This window comes from Mesoplodon densirostris, chromosome 1 (assembly GCF_025265405.1).
Source record: "Mesoplodon densirostris isolate mMesDen1 chromosome 1, mMesDen1 primary haplotype, whole genome shotgun sequence".
Lineage (NCBI taxonomy): Eukaryota > Metazoa > Chordata > Mammalia > Artiodactyla > Ziphiidae > Mesoplodon > Mesoplodon densirostris.
Window position 1 is genome coordinate 201,895,051 of NC_082661.1, and position 15,166 is coordinate 201,910,216.

At 42.7% G+C, this 15,166-nt stretch overlaps 1 protein-coding gene across 4 annotated transcripts in view; it reads left to right on the plus strand.

Moving 5' to 3' along the window:
* Positions 1 to 2,540: 2,540 nt before the first annotated feature.
* Positions 2,541 to 15,166, plus strand: part of KLHL2 (kelch like family member 2) — a 131,945-nt gene continuing 119,319 nt past the window's right edge. For all 4 annotated transcript variants that reach the window (XM_060114462.1, XM_060114473.1, XM_060114482.1 and 1 more), the window contains exons 1-2: positions 2,541 to 2,676; positions 14,380 to 14,505. In XM_060114462.1, coding sequence (XP_059970445.1) covers positions 2,651 to 2,676; positions 14,380 to 14,505 — 152 coding nt within the window. In that variant the 5' untranslated portion in view covers positions 2,541 to 2,650. The remainder of the gene's footprint in view (positions 2,677 to 14,379; positions 14,506 to 15,166) is intronic.

Consider the following 15,166-nt stretch of genomic DNA (forward strand, 5'->3'; position numbering starts at 1 on the left):
CTTAATCTCAATTCCTAGCTGAGTCAAGTAAAACTGATGGTCATGGAAATATGCAGAAATAACGAAAGCAATAAACATTTATTGTTTCTCTTATACACTTAGTGCTATATGCTTTACTTTTTTTACTTTTTATTTTTTGAATTTTATTTATTTTTGGCTGCATTGGGTCTTTGTTGCTGCCCGTGGGTTTTTTCTAGTTGAGGTGAGCGAGGGGCGGGGGGGACTACTCTTCGTTGTGGTACACGGGCTTCTCATTGTGGTGGCTTCTCTTGTTGTGGAGCATGAGCTCTAGGGCACGTGGGCTTCAGTAGTTGTGGCATGTGGGCTCAGTAGTTGTGGCTCACAGGCTCTGGAGCGCAGGCTCAGTAGTTGTGGCGCACGGGTTTAGCTGCTCCGTGGCATGTGGGATCTTCCTAGACCAGGGATCGAACCCATGTCCCCTGCATCGGCAGGCAGATTCTTAACCACTGCACCACCAGGGAAGTCCGTTATATGTTTTAAATAGATTATTTTATTTAATTCTTACAATGACCTTATAAAGTAGGAAGTTTTATTATGGATCTGAACAAAATCACCACTAACACTTGAGAAATAACTCAATCAGGTATGCCCTCCTCATGGGGGGTCAATAATGCCAGGAGGTTATGGAAGGGTGAGTTCATGCTAAGGCTTACTAGATCCAGCCTTTTCCTGGAACACATCAGTAGGCTACCAAGATATTTCTCCTACTTCACTACTGCTCCCTTTTCTGTCTCCTTTGCTGAACCCTCCTTATATTATTGTTTTAGTGTTGGAGTGCCCCAGGGCTCACTTCTTGGTCTCTTGTTTACTCTAGTTACATTATCTAGTTGATCTCAACCAGTCCTTAAATGCCACCTGTATGCTGCCAACCCACACATTTATGTCCACCCCGATACCTAATTGTCTACACTTATCTTCACATGGATGTTTAACAGACACCTCAGACGTAACTATGTCTAAATCAGAACTGGCAAATACGCTCCTTGCCCCACCAAATCTGTTTCTTCTCTATTTCCTCAATCTCAGTAAATGTCAACTCCACTCTCCCAAGAGCCCAGACAAAAACCCTTGGGATGATCTTTCACTCTAGTCTTTCTCTTATATCTAATCTATCAGCAACTCTCATCTGCTATATCTTCTCTCCATCACTCTGATCATCCCAGCCAGGTAACTCCTTGTTTGCTTTCTTGCTTCCCTATATCTATGGCTCATATAGCAACATAAAAATCAGTTTTTATTATGAACCTTTTAAAACATACACATAAATACACATAAATGACTACCCCCATGCACTCATCGCTCAGCATCAAAAATTAACATTTTGCCCATCTTCTTTCTTCTATTCCCTATCCTCCCTTTTTTTGAGGAGGATTTTAAAACAAATCCCAGCAAAGTCATCCTTTTAATGATCAGATCACGTTGCTCACAACTTTTCATTGTTCCTCTTCTCAGTAAAAGCCAAAACCTTTTTGATGGCCTACCACGCCTGTGTGATCTGTCACTATTCCCCGAGACCAACTCCTCCAACTGTCTCCTGTCCTGACTCTGCTTCAGTTACCGCAGAGGTTCTTAAACCTTAGCGGGCACCAGCATCCTCTGGAGGGCTTGTCACAGCACAGGCTGCTGGGCCTCACCTCCAGAACTTCTGATTGAGATCTGAAGTGGGCCTCGAGAATTTGCATTTCTAACAAGTTCCCAGATGCTACCGCTGCCCAGCGGCATACTTGGGGAACCATCAGCCACACTGTACTCTTCCCGCTCTTCGATGGCCAGGAGTCTCTGCACTGCTCTTCCCTCTGCCCTGAGAACTCTGATTTACTCAAGATTCGCTTTCTTCCATCTCTTTTAAATGACACGTTTTGAGAGGCCTTCCTTGACTACCATTTAGCATCCTGTCTCCTCGCCTTGATTATTTGGTATTTTCACGGCAGCCATCGTCGTTCTTCTGTTCCTCTTGTCACGTCCAGATGGACAGGTGCGCGGGCACGGAGACCTGGTTTTGCTCTGCATCCCATCCCAGCGCCGAGACCTCACCCAGCAGGTGCAACGAGCGGATCACTGCCTGAGCAGGGAGGCTGCAGTTCCTGCTTGGGACCCTGGACAGGCGAGTCATTTCTTCTTGCCTCAGTTTCACCATCCGTAGAGGAAGGATCGGCTACGCCCACCCCTCCCGCCTCCCTGGCCGCTGGCTGGGAAAGGACAGAGCGAACGCGCCTGTGGAGCGAGACAGTCAGGGAACGCGGAGCGGAGGTACGCCGCGCTTTCCGGCGAGACCGCACCCTTACGTCTCCAGCCCCAGCGTTTGGGCCGGCGGACCCACCCAGTACTTCGCGGTTGCAGGAAGGGGCGGGGCGGGGCGGGGCCTCGAGGGCCCGTCACACCCGGAAGTGCCCGCCTGCAGCCCCGCCCCCAGCAGCGCCGGCAGGCAGAGCGAGCCAGCCGAGCGGGGCTGGCGGAGTTGGGCCACCTCGGGGGCGGGTGTGGGTGCGGCGCGGGTGAGGGGCGGCGGGCGGGTGCCCGGGCGGATGGGACGCGGCGCGGCGCGGCGGGCGGGCTGGGCAGGCGTCCGCAGCTGGAATGGTGCTGGCGGCGGCGGGCGCCCGCGAGCTGAAGCCTGAGAGGAGCCGCCATGGAGATGCCGCCGCGGCCTCCCGCGTGAGTGAGCTGACGGGCGGCGGGCGGGGCCGCTGCGGCCGGGCAGGGCCGGCGGCGGGCCGGGCGGCGGGCGGAACCCAGCCTGGCTGGCGGGCGGGGCGTCACCGCGCGGTGTGCGGGGAGGTTCCTCCGCCGGTGAGCGGGAGTCTCGGGAGGGCCGGGCGTCCGCGGGATGGAGACAGGATGCGCGCGAGGCCGTCGGAAAAGGAAGCTGCAAAGTACAGACGCCGGTGCCGAGAGGAATTCCTCTCAGCTTGCCTGCTTCTCCGAATTCCTAGCAAAATTCTGTCCGAGGAGCTTGCACATCACTCGGAACGAGCCGAGCCGCGGCTGTACAGGGCATGTGACCTCTTTTACCTGGCACTGCAGAAAATCATATCCAGAAATCACAGCATCTTCTGTTTCTTTGGCACCCTGGGCGAATTAGTGTACGACCTGTCAGGCACAGGTGTCTCTTTCCTTGGTACCCAAGTACAGTCAAGACCACCTGCGACAAAATTGCTTCCAGAAATAAGCTGAACAGTTATGTGGGAGACATTGAAGATATTGCATTATTCAATACAAGATTTTTTTTAAGCATTTTGTTAAAAGTGGACTATAAATCCCCAGGAATTTTGAACATTTCAATTTTGATTTGCTTTCCTTAGTTTAACCTTTATGAAGTAACAAGAGCCCTTTGAATCTGACTTTTCAAACCGCCAAAAAATCTCATTCTAAGAACCGTGTACCTTTTCATGACAGCTCATTCTTGGAGCATTATTGTTTTTCACTTAGATTTGGCCAGCTTCACTCCAGGGCAGTTGTATCACACCAGCCTCTTGTGGCTATTTGGCAGAATACCAGCCAAAATATAAATATTTGGCTTGGGCTGAAAATTTTTTTGATGTTGAGTCTTTTTAGGAGCGCTCATAGGATTCTGGCACTTTTTAAAAGTGCCTTACAGAAATTTTAGCTTGAGTGGAACAGGTCATGGAAATCTAAGGGAGTACCTACGACTCTTGAATTGACCCTCCTGGGCTGGTAGGAATAAGAGCTCAGTTGCTTGGTGATGGCTGTCGCTTTGAAGACTTTGTCACCTGGTCATGTTCTTCAGCAGGTTTGGGAAGGCTCCTGAAGCTCTAGGAAACATGATGGTGGATTGTTAGCATCATGTGTGAGCACAGCATCAGCACATGAGTTCTGCCCAGGCTCAGAGGCACGCAAGGCAGGAAATGCTACTTGTGTATAGACAACACATAGTATAGAGGGTGTCCCACATAGGATGATATTTGTCGTAAACCTGCCCCCTTTATGTCAGTTCTCTGCAGTCCCTGTTTTGCTTCTGGAGCAAAGGGAGCTAAAGGAAAGAAAAGGGGGACCTTAGAATGCAGGTGAGAAAAGGGTGTGGAAAAGCAGGCTCTGGAGGGAGGGAGGAGAGATATTAAAAATCATTTAAATAGAGATAGTTAAAATGAAATAAATGTGTGCATGCAAATATTGATAAACTGAATCTAAGACATCAACTAATCAGAATTTTGGTGTTCAGCGCAGTTCTTTGCTATTGAGACTTCATCAGTAGTGCTGGAACAATGAGAGGCTGAGATGTAATGGAAAGCCTGAATGCCAACAGGGATGAAAGAATAGTCAAAGAAAACCAAAACCCAAAAAACTCTGTTCAGCCATGGGTGGCTGAAGTTGGTGAGACTTTTGTTTCTGTTCATTTAATGGTAAATACAAACAGGTTTTATTTTCATTTGGTCTATCTAGGAGGAGCCCTAATTCCAGAACTATAGTGTTTTTTTACCTTTCTGTGCATCAGAATAGTTTTTCTTCCCACCCCTTGACCTATTTGCTTCTACTCCCAATAATTTTTTTTCCTTCCACACTGAATCATGGGTGCTGGATTTGAGAAATGGCAGTTCTTAGGGAAGGAGCTCTGTCAGGCCTCACTGTGCTAAAGCTTAGCTAGGTCAGAGGCCAGTGCAAGTTATTGGGCGGGCTCAGCTTTTCATAAGGTTAGATTTTTAGCTTGAGCTTAAAGGCAAAGAACGTTGTTTGAGGTGGACTTAAAGTGCCTTGGATGATGTGGTTGGAAGCAGGGACTCAGATCCTCTTTGCATAAATGTCTGTTTATTCATTCCTTCTGCAAATGTTTGCATGCTAGTCTCTCCCTGGCACTGAGTGTGATACTTTTGCTTGCCCTTCTCTTTTAACAGCCAGTTTTGCATCATTTTCAAATCCCACCTTGCTCCCTTTCAGCCTGTTAGACATTGTCTTGGAGGGATGCAGGTGACTACTAGTCCAGGCTCCCTAGTTCCTTCAGATGGGCATGTTGAGATTAGGTTTTTAAAATTTCTTCTGCTCTTTTTACTCCTTGCCTTCACATTCTTATCCTTTTTCATTCTCATGTTGATTGCCATGGGCTTTATATCTCTATTATTTTTTGCATCCTTGAGTGTATGTGGCTTTTAGATTCTCCTGCATTTTCGGATCTGGGTGATATTAAGACCATGGAACATTTATTTGCCTGATTGAACCTGAAAAGTGTTCAACTAAAATTATATGTAGGTTAGCAAAGGAGTTGTCTCAGGCAATAAACTGAGATGTGTGAAAGGAATTGTAAACTGATCAGACCTGACCTCAGGAATGTTTTATACATTCTAGCTTTTACAGTTATTTTTGTAAAGGATTTTCATAATTACTAAGTTGAAGGAAGACTGTGAGTATGGGACAGAGTGCATCCCTTTGACCTCACTGAAAAGTTTTCTTGGCCTTCATTTTCCTACTGGCCCTCTTTCACAAGTTGGCTTTCTCCCTGTAGGCCTTGCTTTTTTGCTTTCCAAACATGCCTCAGATATACAGCCATGTCTTTTATTCAGTGCATTCCACATCACTGGAAGCTCTTGAGCGTTAGAGATGTTCAGCATAGGCAGACAAACATCTTGTTGATTGTGTTTCTGAGGGATTTAGGCAGCAGAAAATTAGTTGGATTAGAGCAGAGATTCTCATAGTTTTGGATTTCACTGACTGTATAATTAAAAAAAAACTGAAGTCCAACATAGAATTGCTAAGTTTTTTGTTTTGCCAAGTTAAAAAAAAAAAGATAAAATTATCAACTATCATCATCTTTTTGTAAAAGAAAGGACATTTTAGTGCCCCTCCCCAAATACAGAGAAGTACATAATCTCAGGCCAAAGGATAGTTCTCAAAGTGAATACATTTAATTTTATGAAAACTTACTACATTGTCCTCATTTTGTCACAGATCAATAAAAAGTTCATTGAAACCTGATGTTTGCGATCCACTGGACCAGATGACCTTTAATGTTCATTCTAATTCTAAGATTTAATTACTATGAATTTGGAACCTTGGCATGGGTTACCCCAGTATTCATTTGTTTGCCTTTTACAACCCTTTGGAATGTATTCTTGTTTTTGTTTAACTAGTCCTAAGTGTAAATTGGGCATCTCTCAGATCATAAGCCAATCTCCTTAATGACAGACAAAGACGTTTAAAATATTCAGGAACGATAATGGCCCACATGGTGATGTTCAAAGAAGACGTGTGCATCAACATGTGTTGAAGTGTCATATATAAGGAAAATTTTGAGGTGCATTTGGGAACTTGAGAAGTGGATTCTGAAAATAGGTAGCATTTATGTAGTAGTCTCTGATTCTGGGAAATCACTCCTCCCCCTCCCACCAAATAGTCCTAAACCTCTTGTTTCTAATTTACATTTTCTTATGCACATAGTAGGCATCAGTAAATATTAGTAAGTGTGCTTTTGTGAAGGTGATTGTACATCTACTCAGCTGTGGTTGTTACGGAACTGCACAAAGAGTGTTTACGAAAGCAAGTGAAATTCTTTCTTAAGATCAGGTGGAAAGTCCTTTCGAGGTGATACAGAGAATGGAAATTGCCTTTCAGATGCTGTTCTATAGAATTCTACCAAATTCCAGATGTATTTACTGTTTATAATGAGGGAGTTCAGGTTTTTTATTCATATTTATTGGGTGCCTTCGGTGACCAGGCTTTGGGAATATCTCAGAAAACAAAACAAAGTCCTTCTCCTCATGGTTGAAACTGACAGTAAACAAATACATGTTACTGTAGTGGGTGGGTCTGTGTACTTTGTGTTGTGTGCTTTTCTGTCTCGCATTTCAGGCTATGGGCATTTGCTAAAGTATTTTTTGACCAGTTCTTTTCACTGATCCTGCCTTGAAAAACAGGCCCTTGCTTGCCATGACACTACTTTTTCTTGGTTTCCTGCTCTAGTTTTTAGGTGGTTAAAGGTGATTTACTTTATTTATATTTTAGTACTTTATCTCATTTAATCTTGTCAACAACCTACCTTATGAAGTGTAGGTCTCTTATTATTACTAATTTTCAGAGGTTAAGTTACATTCCCAAGCTTATCAAGTAGAGGAGAAACTGGGACTCTAATCTCTCTTGTTGATCGCTTTTTTGGCTTACATGGCTTCTGTTCGTTGGCAGTAGCTGTTTCTTCCAGATGCAGGCCTTGGCCAGTTCTTCTTTTCAATCGACTATTAATCACTAAGTTGTGGCTCCATCTGTATCTTAAACCTGGGCTCTAGATCTGTGCCTCAGTTTTGAATTTTGAGCTTCTTACGGAACATCTACCCTTAGCTTATACATCAGATTCAACATGTCTAAAACTGAGTTTTCATAATGTTTGTTCTCAAACTGACTTCCCTTTATAACATCTCCACTTAGTGGAATAATCATTCTTCTGGTCCTGGATACACAAAGCCTTGGAATGGTCTTTGATTTCTCTTTCTTTCATCATCCTCCACATTTCATCAGCTCCCAGGAACTGTACAGTGTTGATTTCAAGTGTCCATTCTGATTGCTGATACTCTGATGATACTCAAGTTTTTATCCCTTGATACCTGGATTATTTCTCCTGTTGAACTCTTAGGTATTCTCTCATCACCTTTCAGTCCACCTATTGTTTTGACATCCCCCCCCCCGCCACAACATCGAGTCAAGTCACACACTTAACAAAACCAGATATCTCAGCCAGGAAGTCTCAGTCCTCCATCATTTTGGCCTTATATGTTCAAAATCATTATGTGCCTTAACCTCCCAAGGTAAATTATACCTTATCACAAGCCAGGAGTCTCCAGCCTTTTCCTATCCTGTCCTCGGTTAAAACAACTTAGAATTCCTCCAAGGCCCAGTGGAGCCCCATCCCCTTCACAGAGTCTTCCCTGCATACATCAACTCATTCTAGCTCCTCTTTGCAATTCCTATACTATTTATAATTGGTAGCGCATAATCTTGCACTTGTGTGTGGACTTCGTGCCATTCCCTGGTGGTTTCTGAAGTGCCTCCTCACTTGGCTGGTAACTGGAGAAGGTTTCTGTGTTCAGCATCCTAAGCCCTCACCCTGCTTAGTATAGGGCAGCAGTGGGCTAGGCAGTGCTTACCTACTTGATTTATTAACAGTGGTGGTGGTCTGGAGTATTGCCAATAACTTTTAATTTAGTGTTGCAATTAAAAATGAAGAAGGCCAAGAAAATCCATAAAAATGTATCTCTATGTTCAGTTTAGCTCCTAACCCCAACATTTTTCTTCTTAACTGTGTTTACATTCACATAGTGTTTAGTGCTTATATAGCTCCTGAGGCAAGTAGGTGAGGTGTCACTATCTTTGACTTTCATATTACATTTCCTATTAGACATATCTGTGGAATAACAAAAACCTTATTTTATAAGTACACAGTCTGAAGCCCAGAGAGGCTAAGGGACTAATCCAAGGTCACTTGGTTAGTATCTACAGGCTAGGATTGCAGCTCATGTCTTCCAGCTGATTTTGCTCCTCTTCCAGTGCCTTTTCATTAAATGCGGGAAAATGTAGCCCAGTCAACTGAGTGTGTCAAGTCAAGGTGCTGCCCCCTTACCAGCCAAGTGATGGTAATAGGAAAAGTGGCAAAAGAAAGGTCAGGAATGAGAGTGATAGAAGACATGGAAACGTTTGAAATGGATGTCAATCTTCTCCTCCCTATTTTAGCACCTCACAGGTATCCCACTCTGACAATGCTGTGTTAATTGTTTATAACATATCCTTTAAAATAAGACTGATCTTGCATAAGACATGCTTTTACCCTGGTCGCTTTCCTGGTAGTAGTCACTATCAGGGACAAAAAGTGCCAGGTTGTCCTCTGTCTGTCACGTAGGTGAGAGGAAGCGGGGTTGACCTGAAGCAGAGCATTTTACAGCTCTGTTGTTCTAGCATCAGAGAGCTTCGTCACCTCTGCACCTCAGAGTCCCAGCTACCTCCACCTGCCGGTGTTTCTCTCGAAGGCCACGTCCTGGTCCTGGGGGAGGACAGGGCGAAGGCCCCCCTCCATCCTCCGGAAGGTTCAGCACTCTGCTTTAAGTGCTAAGCCGTTTTAGTAAAATTGAGCATGGCCAGCTTTTCTAGACTTTTCCTTTCCAGCTCTGGGAAATTGGAAACATAACTTTTAGCAATACTTGTACTATACTAATGTATTCAGTGGCATTGTTATGATGTTGTCGGTATGGTGTTCTGTGACTGGAGAGGAGTTTTTTTATCTCACAAGATGCTTCACATTCAGTTCCAATATGTCATATTAGGTCATATTTGGTAATATGACCATATGTTCATTGATTACAGTTAGTCTGCTGGGTCTGTACCTAATAAAAGTGTAAGTTCCAAGCACTTGAAAAAAATTTGCAGAGCAGGTCTTTTTGCATGTAGCTAATTGCAAAAACTGAAAGCACAACTCTACCACGAAGCAAAATGTTTCCAGTGGAGAAAGCCTCCCACTTTTACAACTCTAAGTAATACGATGGTTACTTGGGTGAGGTGAAGAATGTGAGTGTATTTTGTTAGGGAACTGTAGAGTGGCACAACAAGTATTAAAGTATGAGTTATGGTTGAATCTCTACTTTTTATATCCTGGACTTGTTATGGGAGCAATGTTCTTATGATAATCAGTTTCCAAATGCAAGTTTAGCTCAGAAGACAGCAGAGAAAATAGAAGAGATATAAAGTAATGGAGAACTTCATAGCAGTATAGCATGGATGGTGACTTTGAAAACGTCAGCTGCTGACGTGAACTTGACAGAAATTTATAAGTAATGGTGGGTGACTCATTGCAAGCAGGGGAGTCTTGTAGCTTTTGAGGTGAACAGGCAAAGGGGAGAGTAGAGATGGTGGCCACCCAGGGGCTGAGTATTTGTCCTGAATGTGAAAATGTCTGGTCCCCTGTTCAATTTTTCAGCTGCATCATTCACATGACTTACAGCATTATTTCCACCAGAAAACCTTGAAAACATAAACAACCTATTTCCTAAAGTGTTCGTTCTCGATCTGAGATGATTGTCCTGTGGTGGGAGGTAAGTGGGTGGTGGGGCATATTACATCATCCTCTTTTTAAAAAAATCATACACAGCTGTCTTTCCCCCCTACTCCTGGAGATGCTGTCATTCTGATATGCCTAGACCTGTAAAAAGGGCTTGCCTGAATCTTCACATGAAGAGTGAGGGTTATGGGTAGTTTAGAAAAATTGCTTGGGTCATGTGGTTGTTCTGTCCATCGGAAATCACTATTCCAGAGCAAATAATATGCATCTAAAGAAACTGTATGTTATTTCTAAGATGTTCTCAGAATTTTTGCAGGAGGTTTAAACCTTTGGTTGGTTATGGAATCTTGACTGTTGGAAGGAGACAGCCCTTATTAGAGTCTTTGCCTCCTCCCTTGAGAATTCAGTTATTGGCAGTAGTGTGTTCTTAGGCAGAGTTAGAAAGTTACCCGGTCTGAGAAGCCAACCTTGCCTACAGCTGGGAATTTGTAGAAGAGTCAGTCGTGGAAGGAAGCCTGTCGGATTATCTGTTAGCAGTGTTCTGGGATCCAAACCCTTGAACTCTCAACTATTGTAGAATACGTGTTGTAACAACAGGCTGTTGGGTAGTTTTAACACTGGTTTATGGGATGTAGAGTTGGGGGAAAGACTTAAAAATGAAAGAACCTTGAAAAAGTATCTCCTCCAGATAGTTTAAAGAATATGGTTCTCATAGTGAGGAGCTTTTCTGGAAAAGGCTAGCCCTTCGCTTCACAAGGGAAGCAGGGAGGTGTAACTGTGCTTAATGGTGTAACTTAAAAGGTAAACCTTTCCCTCCCACTTGGTTGCTTTCTAGTGGATGTTCATCTTCCACATCTGTAATTTTAGATATGATGTATCATTTTCTGTTACTCAGTCCTGCTTCTGAACGAGAGACCATCTGACACAAAACCATATAGGAAATAGAAAATTGTGGAAAGGACTTTAGTGTTGAAAATGTAGACCTGTGGCAGGGTGCTGCATTTGTAAGGGGCTCTCAGTACAGACAGCCCTTAAAAGAATGCGGTGTTGGGCTTCCCTGGTGGCGCAGTGGTTGAAAGTCCGCCTGCCAATGCAGGGGACGCGGGTTCGTGCCCCGGTCTGGGAAGATCCCACATGCTGCGGAGCGGCTGGGCCCGTGAGCCATGGCCGCTGAGCCTGCGCGTCCGGAGCCTGTGCTCCGCAACGGGAGAGGCCACAACAGTGAGAGGCCTGCGTACCGCAAAAAAAAAAAAAAAAGAATGTGGTGTTATTTCTTATTTGTTCCTTTAAGCCTTCAAATGGAATCTTTTCTTTGCAGAGTTTCTGGAGTATTAGAGAAGTGGGAGCTAAAAATATTTAGCTTTAAGAAAGAAAGCAGCAATATAAACATTGGTTGTTGTATGGTATCTGTCTTAAAGTTAATTCTTTCATGCAGGAAGTTTTAATTCCCAGTTTCTTAAGCAAATATAAACACTCTTGACTCTTTAGTGATATTCTTTGTAGGGCAGAGTTGCTTTTGTTTCCATTCTGAGCATTGAAAGGCCTTCTATGATAGTTTTGCCAGTCCTCGATATTATATTTTCCCTCTGTTGTAAACTTAAGTAATTAAATTTGAAGCAGATATAAATATCATTAACTTGCTACATACGTGGATATTTGGTGTTACATGGTCAGAAAGTTTGTGTCGGTTGCATATACCTACATAATTTCCCCTTTTCCTACGGTTTTCTTAATGAAAAGGTGGTGGAAATGGCATTACGAGAATACATCTTATACTAAAGAGTGTGTCCCCACTTCCCTCTGCCAGATCCGGATGTTCTTTCTTTCCTGGCTTCTAGCTCTTTTTCTTAGGCCGGGTGTAACTCACCCCTCTACGTGTGTGTGCATGCGCACGCAGTCACAAGTAGAGTGCACCATCCTATACTCCCTTCCCCTCCAGCTGTGGACTCACCCACTGGAGGCAGCAGTAGCACGAATCCGTCTGTAAGGTCCCTGTAGAAACGCGGTTGGTGGGGTCGCAGCTCTGATGTCCACTCCAGTGGGTGAGCCCTCAAAGGATCAGGCATCCCTCCACAAGTGTTGATTCTGGGGGAGGGGGAACAAGCAAGGATAACTTCTGTGGTTAATGCTGGGTTATCTTAATGGTCAAGTACCCAAGTTTCATGGCTTCATGTACCACATTTCTGTCTCCAGCTAGATTTTTTTTCTCTCAAACTCTAGACTCCTGTAATCATCTGCCAATTTGAGAACATCTTCACTTGGAAGTCTGATATCTTAAAACCAACATGTGTAAAAACGGAGCCCTTGATCTTCCAACTTCCAGACTGGTTCTCTCTGCAGCCTCCTCCATTCAATTAATGGAAAGTCAATGCTTCTAGCTACGCAGGCCAAAAAACTTGGAGTTATTCAGACTTCACTGACATGGCACGTGCCTTCTGTCAACAGGTCTTATTAGCACTCCTTTAAAATATATCCAGAACTCAGGCACTTCTCATCACTGCTCCTGCCTCCACTGCTGCTACGCTGTTCTGAGCCACTGTCACCTCCTCCTGCGTTACCCTTCTCAGTAGCTTCCCTCTTTTCATCTTTGACCCATAGAGACTATTCTCAACCAGCAGCCAAAATGATCCTTTGAAAACATAAGTTGGGTTGTGTCACTGTTCTGCAGTACCTTGCCATTTCACTCAGGGTAAAAGCTAGTGTACCCAAATTGTTTTCTGCCTCAATCTCTTTATCTGTTATATGGGGATAAGAATAGTAATTAGCTCACTCAGGGTAAAAGCTAGTGTCCTACATGATCTGTACTCCCCTCTCCAGCCCTGCTCTCATGTCCTGGAACACACGAGGTGCATACTGGCCTTTGCTCTAGTTATTCCTTCTGTCGGGGCCTTCTCCCACCTCCTGGTCCTCATTCTAATCTCAGTTCTCAATTTGGCCTGCCCTGATCACCCTGTTTAATACTGCAAGTTCCATCACTCCATCACCATCACCCCCATACTCCTCACTTGCTTTACCCGGCTCTCTTTCTTTTTTCCGTAGTTCTTAATTTCTAACGTGCCACTTACTCTACTGGTCTGTTGTGTGTATTGTCGATGCCCCCCACCCCCGCCTGCCCCCCGACTCCAAGCTCCCTGAGGACAGGGATTTTTATTTTGTTTATTGATGTATTCCTTGTGCCTAGAATAGTGCTTGGTACATAGTTGGCACTCAAAAATTATTTGCTGAATTAATAAAATAATATTTAAAGAATGAATTATCCTTTCAGAAATGAGTCAGGAAAGGAAGAGGTGTGAAAAGAAATGGTGCAATAAATATGATTTTTGCCTTATGTTCTTTGTGTGATGTATATACAAATATGATTTTTTAGACTTAATTTGGTATCCTAATTTATTAAACTTTAATAACTTTATTAAGGTATAATTTACATACCATAAAATTCACCCATTATAATTGTGATCGTGGTAAGTTTCTAGAGTTGTGCAACCATCTCCTCAAAAAGTTCCTTTTGTCCGTCCATATGCAGTTAACCCTCCCCACCATGGCACCCTGATTTCATTTGTTAATTTTTTCGCTCCCAGATTTCGAAAGAATAATTTATACAGCAATACTAACATAGCTTTGTACTCCTAAAAATTACACATTTAAATATGATATTAACTATCCATTGCTTAATGTAGGAAATGGTGTTGAACATTAGTGAAAAGAATGGCCTTGAAGGTCAGACTAGCTGCACTCTTATCAGCTCTACCATTTACCCAGATTGTTTTCTGCCTCAATCTCTTTATCTGTTACATGGGGATAATAATAGTAATTAGCTCACAGAGCTGTTGTGAGGATTAAACAAACAATGAAAGAAAATTTAGTACAGTGTCTGCCTTAAAGTTAGTACTCAGTGAACAGTTAAAGTAGGTCCAAAGTATATGGGGTAAATAAACTTGCAGGTAGAAAACAAAATTCAAATCAGATTCTAAACTTCTGAAGTGTGTGTAAAATACAACCGAGTTCCTGTCTTGGTTTGTAAATAGGCCCACTGCAGAATGTAAAAGCAGGTTAATTTCTAACAGAGAAAATCATTTCTCAGCATTTCTTTTGAAGGTATCTGCTAAACCATGTTTACTGAATTTTCTGTGCCCATCTTTGAGAGATCTTTGAAACCAGGGAGGTAATTATCTACTTTTTTGTTAAAACCACAGTGACCATCAGAAAGTGTTCTGAATTGTGTTTTAGTCTTGGGTTGAAAAATGCTGTGAGACTTCCTCTAAATGAGTAGGGGAGGAGGGCATTCATTGTATCTCTTGTAGCCTGGTAAGTCTGAACTAAACTATCTTTAATAAGATCTTTTTCTGTGTTTTGTTATTTTCTTCTATGTACAGATGCACAAAGCAGGGTCATCAGAAGCCTCTCGATTCAAAAGATGATAATACCGAAAAACACTGCCCGGTGACAGTGAATCCTTGGCATATGAAGAAAGCCTTTAAAGTCATGAATGAATTAAGAAGGTATTATTACGTTAACATGCCTTTATTTTTCACTATAAAGTGACTATATTCCCCACCCCTCATTTTTGCTTTGTTTGACACAGAGAACATTTAAAGGTTTTTCTGCAAGTTTTTTAAAGGAAGGAAGAGAGCAAAAAACTTTTTCAGAAGTGTGAATGGTATAAGGCTGCTCTGTCCACTATGGTAGCCACTAGCCACATGTGGCTAGTCTGAATTGAGGTGCTCTGTAAGTGGAGAATACATAATGGATTTTCAAGACTAACTACAAAAAAAAAGTAAAATATTTATGAATAAGTTTTAAAAATAATACACTTTGAAATGATATCGATTATTCTAATATTGGATATTTTGGGTTAAATAGAATTTTACTTAATTCTATTAAATTAATTTCACTTGTTTTTATTTTTAAATGGGATTACTAGAGAATTCTGACTTGCATTATATTTCTATTGGACTGGCTGGTCTAGGGTTTCTAACTTATCATCGCAAAGCATATGAAAACTTTTATTAAAATTTTTTTTATTGAATAGTTAATTTAAACATCATATTAGTTTCAGGTGTACAACATAGAGACTCAACATTTTTATAGATTATACTCCACTTAAAGTCACCACAAAATAATGCGTATATATCCTTGTGGCCTATCCATTTTATACATAGT